General features: G+C 26.2%; 1 protein-coding gene across 1 annotated transcript in view; it reads left to right on the top strand.

Moving 5' to 3' along the window:
• Nucleotides 1-14781, top strand: part of LOC135925609 (probable N-acetylgalactosaminyltransferase 9) — a 56132-nt gene extending 41351 nt beyond the window's left edge. The window contains exon 13 of the mRNA XM_065461008.1: nucleotides 14650-14781. Within this exon, the coding sequence (XP_065317080.1) occupies nucleotides 14650-14781 (132 nt within the window). The remainder of the gene's footprint in view (nucleotides 1-14649) is intronic.
• The last annotated feature ends 1708 nt before the right edge of the window (nucleotides 14782-16489 follow it).

The raw sequence follows: 16489 nt of genomic DNA, 5'->3' as shown, positions 1-16489 counted from the left end.
AAAAAATATTTCGAATCCTCATGAAAAAAAAAAATAAATAATATAATTACTTTTTCTTCCCTTTTTTTCCGTCTGGCTGGCACCATATAATTAAAAGGCAAAATAAGGGATTTAAAAAAATTTTAAAAAAAAGTAAATAGTATAAAATTAAAGCATATAATGAATGAAAAATAAGGCTAAACATTTTTGTTTTTGTAAATTTATATGAAATATTAATTCACATGAATATATATTTTAAAAAAATCCGAGTTAAAAAAAAATTAATTATTTATTGCAACAATTCTTAAATGCTACATGAAATTTTATTGAAATTTAAGGTTGTTCTGAAACACTAACACCTTTTATTCATGCAACCCATTTTGCAATTGCATAACGATGCTTTCCCATAGTTTGTGACATACCGGAAGCTCCTAAATATTTTTAGCAGTTTTAATAAATAATTATGGATATGTGTCTATACAAAAGTTTACAATATTGTATAGTAGCCTAATGTTGGATAACAGCAAATATATTTGTTCTCAAAATTTCCTGGTATCATAGGTGTCAACAAAACCTATAATTTGGGTATATTGTTCATTACAACTAGAGTCTTCGAGAATCAAGGCTAAATATTCACCAGATCATTCTATTTTATTTGGTTCTATAATTTTGCATGGCAATTCTAATTATTGAACTTCAGCTAAACCAACATTTATCATCTTAAAAATAATCTCAGGAAATATCAAAATATTAGTTTAGATTTGTTGTGTCTTTTTTTGTCCTATAAATCTTAAATTAAAAATGATATCACCTTAATAGATAAATCAGACCAATAAAATCCAATACATCGTTAAATTAAACAATTCACATTTTATATCAAAATAAATTGGTGAACATTGTTTTATTTACTCCCCTAAAAATTAAATATCATATCATAAGGTATTTTAAGGCTAGATGAAAACATCCTTTCTTTTAGAAATATTATATTTTGGATAAAATTTTTATAATTAAATTTAGTATCATGATTTGTTTCACATTATTAGAATTTTTATACAAGGAAATATATCCCAGATTATATTTTTCTTTTAATAAGATTTGTGATATCATTTATTTCCCCATTGCTTTATTAAAAATATAGCAATATTTTTTTAAAAAATTACAATTTATTTTAGATTAGGCTTTTAGATTTAAACCTAAATAAAAAAAACTTTACCATTTGCAATGAAAAAAAATATTCGAAATCTAGAAATTTAGTCAGTTATTTGTTTTAATCAATTTTTTTATAAATAATAAATTTTAATGGAATAAAGTTTATTTTCAAGTTACTAATATAAATTTTTAGAAATATATATGTTGTAATTTTTAAAGGGATCAGAACTTACTGGGATCATTACGGGTTTTAAAGGGATCCTTTTAAGAATTCAATTTTTTAAAGGATAAAACTATACGGTATTATCACGTTTGAACCATAATAAAGAAGAATCTTAATTTAATACGCGTTATACATGCATTTTCCTTTAATATTTTAAAAATTTTATTGTTATTTATTTTCAAAGTTTTTTGAGGGGCTTATGAAAGTAGATATGTCGAATATAGGGTATCAATCGATAGCGATCTATTCAACTAGAAGTTAACATTTTACCATTAATGGGCGAGTCGGTCTGAGGAGTCAGGAATATTTTTATCAAAACAAAATATCGATATGGGTATCAAATCATAGCTAATTTAAATATTTTTGACTGGAAGTATTCATTATTGATCTCAATAAGTATGACTTGGCCTGGGAGGGGGGGGGGGGTGGAGGGGGGAAAAATAATTTTTTTTGATATGGATATCAAATAAAATATAATCAAAATATTATTTATTGTAATAATTTAAGCGGACTGATCTAAGTCTTGGTGGGGGGTCAGGAATATTTTTATCAACACAAAATATCGATATGGGTATCAAATAAAAGCTAATTTAAATATCCTTTGACTTAAAGCATTCATTCTTGGTCTTGTTGTGTAGGACTTAATATAGGGGGGGGGGGGGTGAGAGGGGTAAAAAATAAAAAAATATTGATATGGGTATAAAATAAAAGTATTAAAATATCTTTTGTAATAATAATTATCACCCTAGGTGGGCGGGTCTAGGTCTTGGAGGGTCAGGTATATTTTTATCAACACAAAATAACGATATGGGTATCAAATAAAATGTAATTAAAATATCTATTGATTGTAATTATACTCTAACTAGGCGGGAGTCTTGGGTGGTTAGGAATAGTTTTATAAACACAAAATATTTAAATATCTTTTGACTGAAAGTATTTATACTTATCTTAATGGGTTGGACTTAATCTGGGAATGGGGGGGGGGTATATAAAAATTGATATGGGTATCAAACAAAAGTAATTAAAAAATCTTTTGATTATATTAATTTTATCACGCTAAACGGTGTTAAGATGTCATGAATATTATTATTAACACAAAACTTACAAGGGTATCAAATAAAATTTAAATACAATATATTTAGACTTCAATATTAAATATCACTATAAGCAGGGGTCATATATGGTCGATGCTTTTTATCATTTTTCTTGCAATTGCAAATTGATTTAAATTACCATAAGAAGATGCACTTCCTTATGCTGTTAATGGAGATGGTCTTATTAGAAATGTTAAATTGTTAAATTTTATTGATTTGTGAACGTTAATTTTTAAAAATGGATCAACTTTTCCCAAATTAGTTTCAATCCATAGTTTCTCGCCATCCATTTGGATAATTTTGGCTTCAATATATTTCAGGCATAGATTTGATCTATCATTTTTATTTATTTTGGTTTGACAAAAAATTTATTATTTATTTATTTTGTGTTGAAAATTTCTTAACCCTCCAAGTCCTAGAGCCCATTTAGAATTATTATTATTTAATTATTACCTTTTATTTTATACCCATAGCTAAAAAAATATTTTTTGCCCCCCCCTCCACCCCCAAGACCAAGCCATATACATCAAAACCAAGAATGACTCTTTCAGTCAAACTATATTTAAATTAGCTTTTATTTGATACCCGTATCGATATTTTGTGTTGATAAAAATATTCCTAACCCTCCAAGACCTAGACCCGCCCACTTAAAGTGATTATTGTTGTTACAATAAAAAAATATTTTAATAGCCTTTTATTTGATAACCATATCAAAAAATTTATTTTTACCCCCCCCCCCCACCCAGTCCTACACATCAAGACCAAGATGAATGCCTTAAGTCAAAAGATATTTAAATTAGCTTTTATGTGATACCCATGTCAATTTTATGTTGATAAAAATATTCCTGTCCCTCAAGACCTGTCCGCTTAAGGTGATTATTATTACAATAAAATAATATTTTAATTACTTTATTTGATATCCATATCAAAAAAAATTATTTTTACCCCCCCCCCCCCCTCTTTATTCACCTCCAACCAAACCAAGTCCTACACATCAAGACCAAGAATGAATGCTTTCAGTCAAAAGATATTTAAATTAGCTTTTATGTGATACCCATGTCAATATTTTGTGTTGATAAAGATATTCCTGACCCCCCAATGCCCGCTTAAGGTGATTATTATTATTACAATAAAAAAATATTATAATTACTTTTATTTGATACCCATATCAATAAATATTATTTTTTACCCCCCCCCCCTCCATTCATCCCCCAGGCCAAATCCTATACATCAAAAACAAGAATGAATACTTTCAGTCAAATTTAAATTAACTTTTATTTGATACCCATATTGGTATTTTATGTTGAAAGATATTTCTGACCTGCTAAGACCTAGACCCGCCCGCTTAGAGTGATTATTATTATTAGTATTATAATAAAAAAATATTTAAATACATTTTATTTGATACCCATATCAAAAATTTTTTACTTACCACCTCCCCCCCCCCCGACCAAGTCATACTCATCAAGACCAATAATGAATACTTCCAGTCAAAAGATATTTAAATTATCTATTACCCATGTCGATATTTTGTGTTGAATAAAATATCCTGACCCTCTCCAGATCTAAACTCGCCTTAAGGGTGAAAGATTGACCTCGAGTTAAATAGATTTTTATTACATAAGGCCCAAAAAACAACATTAAAAATTAATAAATAACTAAAATTAAAAAGAAATAAAACGAAACGCGCGTAAAACGCTTTTAAAATAAAATTCCTCTTTATCACGGTTAAAACGTGATAATACCGTATTATCATTCCTTAAATTATATCCCTAATTTTTTTTGTTATCCATTTAAAACCCGTGATGATCCATATGATGGTTCTGATCCCTTTAAAAATCACCACATTTATAAAGCAAAAAATAATAATACCCTAACTTGCGGATTGACTATGTAGAATTATATATTTAAATTATATATTTTAAAAGATTTAAACCATCTATAGATTAAATAAAATATATATAAATTATTATAAAGTTAATAATAATTTAATTATTGTAACTTGTTTGTATAATAATAAGTAAATCTCAACTCAATTAATAGGGCATATGTTAATGTTTTTATATATTAATTCTTAATTGTTGAAAATTTTGAACGAAAGTAAAAATATTAAATTATTTAATAGTGTTGTAAACGAACGCGTTCATTACCAAATTCGTTTTTTTTAGAAAAAAATGATGAACGGCGGTTCCTTTTATTTTTGACGAAGTTTGAACGTGAACGCGTTCCTTTTTTATGACCAACGCTTTCGAATTTAACGTTCGTTGAATTTTAAAAAACACTTTTTATTTATATTTATAAATTTAATATTAATCTGAATTTTTTTAAGAAATAATCAACTTTTTTTCCTTTTTCACATTTCAATTTTATTAACACGTCATCAGGTATGCGAACCCAAATTTTTGCCCTGGTTCGGTTTGGGTTAGGTTTAGGGTTTAAAAAAATAGGTAGGTTCGGTTCTGGTTCGGTTCAGGGAAATATTTTTGTACCCAGGTTTGGTTCCGTGTTCAGCTTGGGTTTAAGAATTTTTGAATTGATAAAAAAAAATCTATATTTAAATCATAATTAAAAAACTAGACATAAATTAGGTATAAAAAATAAATTTTTTATTTTATTTATAGGCAAAATATAGTTAAAAATACAAAGCATAGTCATGTATCAATTTTAAAAATTTTATTTAGACGTATGTATTTCTTTAAATTAACAATATCCAATATAATAATTTTTACTTGACTTGTTTACTTTCATTTTCCTCTAATTAATAATCTTTGAGAATAAATTAAAAATTAAAAATAAATGGCGTAAATGAATTGTTCAAAATTTATTAACACTCCAATAGGAATATTTGAGAATAAATTTAAAAATATTTAAAAATGGGGTAAATGGATTAAGTTATTTAAAATTTATTAACACTTCAATTAATTGGAAATCTGAAAATATTGTAAATCTCAATTAAATTGTTAATATTTGTATTTAAAATTATACAAATATCATATATGATTTTAAAGAATACACTGAACCTGGTTGAACTGGGTTCAAATAAAATTCCCAGGTTCGCTTTGGGGTTTTGAAAATTTTATAAACGGGGTTCAGGGTTCGGGTTCAGATTTTTTTTCCAAAATCCCGTTTTCTTTTCCGGGTTTGGGTTCGGTTCGAATCCCTGCATGCCATTATTATAGTTTATATTTGAATATTATTGTTTATATTTTAATTTAGATTAGCATAAACATGGATATTATTATTTCATCATTATCTGATTCTGAAAATTCAAAATCCGATGAATTGACATTACCATGGCCCAAATATGATAAATATTTTACAGTAACATCCTATATTGAAGGAACTAATTCAATACTTACCGAATGTAAAATGTGTCCAAAAAGTATCATATCAGTTACAAAATCTTCAAATTTCAATTTAAAACGACATTTGATTGTAATATTAATTATTTTATTTTATATAATATAACTAAGTAAAATCATTAAATTTGAAGAAAAAATGCATTTGGGCTATTTGACCCCAACAATAACTGCTTAAAATATGGTCAACCATTGATAGACGCAGTATTAAATGGGATTAATAAAAGGTATTAAACCTATCACTATCAAATTAATTAAATATATTTTATTTTTTTAAAGATTCGAACATATTTATATGAAGATCAATATGTTCTTTCTGCAATTATACATCATTCAAGTTTCAATGGCCATTGAAAAAACTTCCCCAGAACTAACCTATAAAAATAAACTTATAGCGTTATTGAAAAAATGCATTGCAAACCCTAGAAATGATAATGCAAGAACTGTTAATTTCGAAATATCCTTTTTTTTGACGACGAAGTAGAGGATGGATTGGAAGAGGATAACTTATCTCAATTTTTTGAAGCAAAGGACAAAACAATAAATGTTTTTAATAAATTCCCGACTTTAAAAAAGTTGTTTATTAAGTATAATACCACAATCCCCTTATCTGCCCCTGTAGAGCGCGTTTTTAGTATAAATGCCGTATTAACTGCCAAGCGTTCCTGTCTATCAGATGAAAATTTTGAAAAACAATTTATATTAAAAATTAATAAGAAAAATTTTTTATAAATAAAAATATCTTTTTATTCTCTATATTATATTGTATTTATAAATTATATTATCAAATAAAACTATATTATTTTTTAACATGGCTTATATATTGTGTTAAAAAATTTGACTTATTTATATTAAATTAAATTTTAAAAAAAATTTATCATAAGATTTTAAACGTACGCTTAGAAATGTTTACAGCACTATTATTTAATGAAATTCGAAATTGTTTCATAATTCAAATTTTTAATTTTTGACGAATTTTGAATGTAACGCGTTCCTTTTTTAAATCTTTGAGATTTATAAGCATTTTTTTCTTCTCAATTTCAATTGTTAAATTGCAAATATTATTCAATCTAAACACTACGGTCATATATACTAATAGAAGTAGGGTTGCTAGCCATTTCGCCTATAAAAATACGTTTTGCCTATAGATATTTCGCCTAAAATATGACATTTTTTACAATATAAAATATTTACTCATTATTAAATGTAACCTCTCGCGGAATTCTTTCCTAGAATCTTCGAACACGCTTTTTCCTGGATATAACATATTTTTCAATTCTTGCTATTGATATCCATCAGCTTTACAATTCGATTCTTATAAAATTCCCTCCATTGAAAGTATTCACCAGAAAGATCCCCTTGGTCCATCGCTATAATGTCTCGGAATCAATTATATGATCAAGACTCAATTCCTCCTGCTCCCTTTCCCTCCGTGTCAGGTACATGGGTGATGGTATACGATATAATCCTAGAGATTAGTTATTCTTTAGGGTTAATTTTCAATCATAGCAATCAGAATTCATCCAATTAAACAGTTCCAACATCAATCCCCACAATTTTAAGGTCATTCAACTAATTTACTTAGGATCCCCGATTAGTGGCAATTCGGTCGTTTGCACCTTTCTGGATTCAACTCTCGAGATTCTATGTAAATTGGGAGATATCTTTTTCCTAATTTATTGTAATAAATCGTTTTTTCTTTTAAAAACATTTTAATAATCCGCGCATTTTTACTCTCTAAAGACTATACCTGTTTTTAAATATTCTGGTTCTTTAAGTGTTCATGAAACCGAAATCAAGACTAACCGAAGAAATCCCAAACCTTAAGTTTGAAAAAATTGCTTGAACCCAAGCTTCGCCTCCAACAAAATTTGGTGGTCTTGGCATCAGATCTCCTTCTGATTTAGCTTTAACAACTTTTATCTCAAGTTGCTTATTAACAAAACCTATTGTTTCGCTCTCCCGTTGATTATTCGTCCTTCACCAAATCATTGCTCTATCGAGATCTCGAACATGTTAACACCCCTTTACATGCCACTTGCAAACAAAAGGATTTGGACATTCTGGTCGTTGCCTGCTGCGTCGAAACTCTACTATCAAGCATGCATCCTATCGATCATCCTCTCCTTTCTTCACTGCTAAACGACGTTGGGCACAAATTTTTTGAAGCTATTCCTTCTCTCAATCTTCAATTGCAACTCACTAAAAATGAGCTTACTCATGCTATTGTTATTCGTCTCAATTGTTCAATTACCCAACTGCACCTTTGCTCTGATTGTAATGTTCCTATTGACTGGAAGGGACGACATATACTGCACTGCCGATCAGACTCAGGCCGTAAACCTAGACACAATCATTTAAATAATATTATTCAACGTGCTCTTAAATATGCTCAGATTCCATCGATCTTAGAACCTTGCGGTCTTTTTAGATCGGATTTAAAACGTCCAAATGGCATAATCCAAATTCCTTGAAAAAGGAATTTCTAATTTGGGACTATTCCTGTGTAGATCCCCCCTACAAATCTTAACATAAACATTTTTGACGTCAAGTAACTGTCCAAGATAAATAAATATTCAGAAATATTCAATGAACAAATTTTTATACTATAATCTTCTCTACATTAGCCACATTTGGTAGTCGTGCTTTATTCTTCTTCAAAGAACTTGGTTCACATATTTGTAAAAATATCAATGAACTCAGGGAGGTTTTTACGCAGAGACTTTCCAACACCATTCATAAATCTAATTACATAAATTTCATTGGAAGTCTCCTTCCTAATTAACCATTCTAACTTTTATAAAACCTTTTTACATATTTTTTTTGTATAGAATTATTATACTAACATTTTTGTTTTTATATTATTGTTACTTGTTTTTGATTCAAATTAACTTTATTATTGATTTAATTTTAAAAAATACTCTATATTATATTATAATTAAAAAAAATTAAATGAAAATACATCTATTTTTCTAACTGCGCGAATTATAATATTACTAAATATCGAATTCCCTCTTCGATATATTGTATGGTATGTGAGTAGAAGGTTGTGAAATCATAACAAAGGAAAATTACGTCGATTATCTGGATTCTGTTAATTGACTTAGGATATATAGATCGATATTGATTTTTTAAAACACCAAAGAAATTTTCAATGGGGTTGAGTTGCATGGTGAGTTTGACAATTTTGATTATTTATATAGGCGAGATTTTTAGGCGCATTATCCCTAATTATGAGTGAATTGAATGGCAAAATAAATGATAATTCATCCAGGAACTTTATGTTGTAAATGCCCCATCTATAAATTTGTATTTTTTGAGACCATTAATTTCTATGGTACATAAAACGGATTTGTTTTTTCCCTTTGAAAGAGAGAGTTAGATTGAAGTCCTCTTACCCAGAGTTACACATTCGAAGTGTGAAATAACGTGGGAATTGAAACCTGTTTCATATAGACAAAAAGCATTTTGAAATGGCACGTTAATCCTTTTTAAACAATATGGTTGTGTCCTAGGTCTAAAAAATATAAATAAATAAATTTATTAATTTTGAAAAAAATAAATAAAATAAGCTATTTTTAATGTAAAAATAAAATAGTGTTCTAAATCATTTTTCGTAATTTACATAAATTAATATTTTTTAAAAAAATTAATAATTTTGAATAATAAATTTTTCAAAATTTATTTATTTGGGTAATTTTTATGAAAAATCTGTAAGTAACATTAAAGTAATTAGCTGATAGCCCGTCAAGAATGACGAAGAATCAGATTTATCCTTTATTCAATGATGGGTGAATCAGAAATTTTCCTATCTTATGAGATGTGATAATTCAGAAATTTATATTTATTTAGATTTAGGGTTATTCTAAAATTTCCCATTATTTTTGATAAAATATTTTTATGAAGATATTTAGTAATTTTAATTCATGTGCACAATAAAAAATCTTTTTAAATAAATTTTTATTCATTTGTATTTGTAATTTATAATCTAAAAAATTTAGAAAAACAATATTCTCACTTAGTGTTGAGCAAGCCACAATAATGTTCTTCTACGAATGATTGTTGTGTAGGAATATCTATATAAAATAAATAATATAAAATATAATTACAATTTAGTAGGGGAGACTGTGGTTAGGTAAACCCCGGGGCTTGACAAACCACTTAATCTCATTTTAAAATTAAATACACCAGAAGATTAAAATTTTATCCTAATATAGTTAACATTTGTATACATCTATGGACAAAAAATATTTTGAAATAATTAATTACTAAAAATTTTATTTTTGATGAAATTTTCAAAAGATTTACATGACGGAACTTTAATTTTTATTAAAATATATAATAATTTATATATAAATTAAATTTTATAGCAAAGTTTAAACACTCTTCTATAATTTGGGTAAGTTTAATGAGTATTTATCAAATCTAGATATTATTTCAATCATGATTTGTCAATTTAGAGCTAGCGGGGTTTGCTAAACCATACACGTCAATTATGGCAGTTAATAATGAAAAAAATTTTAAAATCTTGAAAAGTCAATTTCATGGCTGTTTATGATTGGTATTTAGGATTTATGCTAAGAAATCTTAATCTCTTCTTAAAATTCATGTTATTTTATGTCCAAAATGTTAATTAAATTAGCCAAAATTAAGTTTCAATTTTTATATATAATTAGCTTTTAATTTATAAGTATTATGATATTTTGAACAATAAAGCAATAAAATTATTCTATACATATCATTATTAATAAATAAAAATGCATTTCAATTTATTATGGCCTAAAAAACCAATGATTTAGGAAACCCCTTGAAGTGGTTTGCCTTACCATACTATTGGGGCTTATGGAACAAAATTTTTACTTTTACAAAAAATAAAATTAAAAAAAAATGATTATATTCTTAAGATTTTTTATAAGGCACCTTTATAGAGTATAGTTTTAGGTATCCAATTATATATTATTTTTTATATTATCTATAAAAAACAGGAGCTATAGCCAATTTTGTAAAAATTGGTTCGACTAACAGCAGTCTCCCCTACTTTTGTAAATATAATAAATTTTATACCTACTAAAAATTATACATAAAATTTAACATTTTTATAATTAAAACCAATCAGAGACCTACAGGCCCGCTCTGTTATATGCCATGCCTATAATATTTTTTTTAAATATTCGTGCTGGGCCTGATTCCCCTCATAAAATAAAGGTGAAATATATTATTTATCATCAAATGAGGAAAATATTCTGAAAGTCCGTTATTCTTGACGAGCTATCAGCTAGTTAAAGATAATGTAGATTATTAATGTCAATTGTTTAGTATGTCCCAAAAATCAAACATCCATCTCCTCCCGTTTATTAGAACTTTTTAAATATGATTAGAAATTTCCACTTTATTTGATAGATAAATTAGAAATATAAAGGTAAATATCTGAATCACACCTCTCATCAAAAATGTTGGGGAATAGGAATTTTATCCTCATTTTGATAATGGATTAATCAGAAGAATAAAGGGGATATTTCTAAATTATCCATCAATGAATAAAGGAGGAAATTCTGATTTCACTATCATCTTGACGGGCAAAATGAAAGATAAAATAACTATCGTGAATGGTTCATAGTTATCTGGTTTATAGAAGAATATAGATACTCAATGTTTGATGAAGAGGAAAGAGATCTGAAATTAAAGGTTCCACGTCAATTCGGCGCGGAAAATTCGGCGCGGCGACAATTCAGCGCACGACAATTCGGCGCGGCGTCATTAGGGCGCGAGGACAATTCAGTGCAACGTCAATTCGGCGCGGCGACAATTCAGCGCAACGTCAATTCGGCGCGGCGACAATTCAGCGCAACGTCAATTGAGCGCGGCGACAATTCAGCGCGTATCTATTACAGTTGCAATTTATTATATATTACTTAGTATAAAAAATAAGGATGATTAAATGGAAATCATTTTGAATGTTGGTCCTATTAATTATTTCTCCATATTTATTTTTACAAAAATCCCAATTTTATTTACTAAATGTATATCGAAAAAAATTAACTAATATTTATACCTATTTCTTTAATGGACCATTTTACCACATTATAAGGTATGTTGATTAGTAGCCAATATTATGTAAGCCTGGAGATTTTGCGCATAGAAGGAAAAAAGAAAAAGAAAGATTTGACCTCTATCTCTAATCTTATATATTATTTTGGCTACAATCTTAATCAATCTTTTTTTTAAAATAAACCCAAAATACCCCCCTGATAAGTACTATAATGTTCTTAAATCCACTTTTCACGCCTAATTTTAGATAATTAAAAAAATAAATAAAATTATAAAAGTTTAAAAAAATAATATACCCCCCTGATAAGTAATATGCCCAAAATCTCGGTTTACATAACACTGGCTACTAATCAACATACCTTATGTGATAAATTGGTCAACCAAAGAAATAGGTATAAATATTGGTTGTTAATTTTTTTTTTTGATATTACACATTTAATTTTTGATTTATATAATAGAAAAAATTAGCCTAAGCATAATATTTTTTTAAAAAGGATTAATAGAATTTTAGGATTTTTATTAAATCTAAGAGTGAGTCAGTCTTAATTTGATTTTTTTTGGACCATGGCTGGGTCTATTTTTAAAAACGGTCGATTTAAATTCCAGCCAAAATAATATGTAAGATTCGAGATAGAGGTCCAAACCTTTCTTTTTCTTTCTTTCTTCTATGCCCAAAATCCCGGCTTACATAACATTGGGTACTAATTAATATACCATATGTGGTAAATTGGTCAAGCAAAGAAATAGGTATAAATATTGGTTGTTAATTTTTTTTGATATTACACTTTTAATTTTTGATTTATATAATAGAAAAAATTAGCCTAAGTATAATTATTTTTTTTTAAAAAAGATTAATAGAATTTAAGGATTTTTAATAAATCTAAAAAATGATTCAGTCTTATTTGATTTTTTTTGAATCATGGCTGGGTCTATTTTTAAAAACGGTCAGTTTAAATTCCAGCCAAAATAATATGTAAGATTCGAGATAGAGGTCCAAACCTTTCTTTTTCTTTCTTTCTTCAAAATTTCGGCTTACATAACATTGGCTAATAATCAACATATCTTATGTGGTAAATTGATCAACCAAAGAAATAGGTATAAATATTGGTTGTTAATTTTTTTTGATATTACACATTTAGTAAATAAAATTGACATTTTTGTAAAAATAAATATGGAGAAATAATTAATAGGACCAAAATTCAAAATGATTTCTATTTAATCATCCTTATTTTTTTATACTAAGTAATATATAATAAATTGCAACTGTAATAGATACGCGCTGAATTGTCGCCATAATTTATTTAAATTATTTTATATTATATTTTTATAATTATTATTTATTAAATTTATTTTAATTATATTTTATTTTAATTAAATTTTGTTTTAATTAAATTTTATTTTAATTAAATTTTATTTTAATTAAATTTTATTTTAAATAATATTAAATGTCATTTTATTTAACATCTATAACAGGTTTAATCTGATTTTAGTTAAATTATTTAAACTTTTTTTACAGATAACATACCTTTTATGGTTGCATTGAGTATATAGGATCAAGACCCAAAAATTTCAAAGGCTGAATATAAAGATTATAAGTTGAAGGCATAAATATTTTACAACATTTGATAATTAAACCAATCCCTATAAAGAAGTCAAATAATTTGGCTAAAAATCAAATTAAAATTATCTGATACATCATATATTTATCATATACAGCTTTCAATTTCAAGTATCTCATTTCCTCTTCATCAGGCAATGATTACCTGTATTCTTCTAAATATATAAACAGATAACTTCACTTGATTATTATTTTGTTTTATATAACGACCTTTTATTGGAATTACTAATTTATTTTGCAAGTTTTATCATAAAGCACAAATTATATATAAGGAGAAACATAATAATAACCATCCGTGATAGGTTATCTTTTAATTTATTTAAAGCTAATATAAAAAATAATATAATTATAAAATAACTGAAAAATTATATTTGGTTGTTAGATATTATTGCTTTTTTTCTTTTCCTATAATTCTGTTTATGAGATATCCTAAAAAACTTATTTAATATATATGTATTAATTATGTAAGAAATGTAATATTAATATAAGATTGTGTAAAAATTCTAGTTATGTTTAGGATATATAAGAAAATAATTTATGATATGTGAAGTGAATGAAATGGTAACTTAAGTGCATGAATCTTTGAATTTGGTATGATATTATCATTGGACCGAATAAGCTATGATGATTTTTATGGACGAATATTTTTTAAAAGAAAACTATTGGCTAAATTGATTGACGTTTTTTGAGGATCATTATAATAGATTTAGTGGCATTGGCATTGTTATTTTTCGTATTTTATTCTCTTTTTTTTGTGTTTTTTTCATTTTTGTTTATTATTTTTCGTTTATTTTTTCTTTCTTTTTTTCGTTTTTTTCGTTTCATTATATCTTAATTTTTGTAAAACTTAAAAAATAATGAAAGATTTTGCACATGTTTTATAATTTTATTAATTTGCGAAAATTTATAAATTTTGAGGTTTTTTAAAAAACATTCAGGACATAGCCTTACGATAATTAATAACATCTGGGGAATTCATCTATCGTGTCCTTTTCCAATCCTCTTCCGGCTTCATCCCATTGACATAATATATCTGAAAATTATGAAAAGGAATTCTTTAAGAGAAACTCTTATTTATACTCTTACAAATAATTTACAAAGTTTCTATTAATTTTTTTATGCCCCCCCCCTTACTCTTAAAGCTCTAAATTTTTGTTTTCACAATAAATAAACGTCTAGGGTGGACAATTAATACACAAATTCACTAAAAAATGTTTGGATATGGGCAATAGACAATCTGGTCAAGATCTTTTTCTTAACGATTGCGCAGATGTTCCATCTCAAAAATGGGAATTTGAAAATTATATTTAAAAATTATTTATTAATTAACTATATTAATATTCTATTGTTATTAAACCTAAAGTAAAATTTAATCTTATCATTTTTATAAGTATTTTTATAAGTATTTTTATATTTAATTTGAATTTTTGTCACTTTATTAAATGTTTATAATTAATATGATTAAAAAATTGTTAAATTATATTGCTATTTACCTTCATAATTCAAAGCTGGGGGCTCTGGAGGCCCTTTGGCCCCGACCCCGAGAAAGCATCATTTACCTTCTAATATTTAATCTCCCCACCCCCAACTGAGATAGAGAGTTTATTGCAATCCATTAAGCTTTTTTAGTAAATTTTTGAAAATTTCTTTTAAATCACCCTAAGCAAAGGATTCAATTTTCAATACCCAACTTTGATTCTTAACATTTTTAAAAATATAATATATTTTAGAAAATAATTTGCATACTTTCGCCTATGATTACAAAAGGGCCTACTTACAGTTAGTTATTTTACCATGAACAGGAAGTATAGGGTTGAAAAAGAGAATAAAATGTCTGACGTTATGTCCCGTTTATATTTAGAGAAACCGCAAGAAGTGAATTTATAAAATCAATCAGAAAGAAAGCTATTTGTAAGTATAAGGTTAATATCACGCTATGATCAGTAATTTGAAATATGTTAAAAGGATTTCGGATGAAGAAACTGAGGAATATAAAAAAAAGAGTTAATGAGGATTCAATAAAAGATTAATATACTTATAGTATTAAAGATAGTATATTATATTCTGAATAACTAAGGAAAGAAAAGAAGTGTTAACTATAATTATATCCATAGCTAATCTAATTTAAGTAGCAGGTGAATTATTTCTGATATTGTATATTCATCTTTATAAATGTGTTCGAATCTTTTGAAAATAAATATATTCAAAATATAAATTGAAAACAATATTCCAACCAGTTTATTTATGTTTTGCAAGATTGCATTAATAAGTGGCTTAAAAACTTGAAATTATTTAAAGCAATATTTTAAGTATGTATTTTATAGTAGTTATCGTGGGAGAGAGATATCCCAAATGTTCTAAAATCAAAAGAGCCGCATCAACAGGTTCCATAACATATAAAATCATTTATATTTTTTTTTAATTAACACTATCCATAGAAAATATAATTGAAAAGAACGAAAGAAAGGTTTACCTGCGAGTATGTAAAAATATATTTTATTATTATTAACTACCTAACTTTTTCTCTTTATACACATGCTATATATATACTATATAAAATTATAATATATATGATTAAACAAAAAGTAAGGTTACGAAAAATAAAAAGTAATATAAGTTGAATTTGAATTCATAACAAAAAATAAAAATATTATTTGAATAAATATAATGAATGTACGTTTATATAAATTAAAACATATTACTATTCAATAACCAATATTTTAATTTATTAATTCCTGTAACAATAATAATTATCAACAACCCATAAATTTACTTCTTTAAATTACAATTAACTTTATTTTTCCTTCTCAAAAATATTAATAATGATCATTTTTATAAAAACAAACACAAAATAACAAAATCCAAATTGATTGACGTTCCTTATTATATATTGTTATTTAAATTATTTAATTGCCATTTTGAACAACTGTAACACGCCAACCCTTCATGAGCCCACCTAGTGTCTATGAAGTTGAAATGTATTGATCTTTAGATTCATCCCATTATCAAATTTCTGGCA

Source organism: Gordionus sp. m RMFG-2023, chromosome 1, assembly GCF_954871325.1.
Source record: "Gordionus sp. m RMFG-2023 chromosome 1, tfGorSpeb1-WG-v2, whole genome shotgun sequence".
Taxonomy (NCBI): domain Eukaryota; kingdom Metazoa; phylum Nematomorpha; class Gordioida; order Chordodea; family Parachordodidae; genus Gordionus; species Gordionus sp. m RMFG-2023.
The sequence above is the reverse complement of the archived record's forward strand: the minus strand, read 5'-3'. Positions and strand labels throughout refer to the sequence as shown.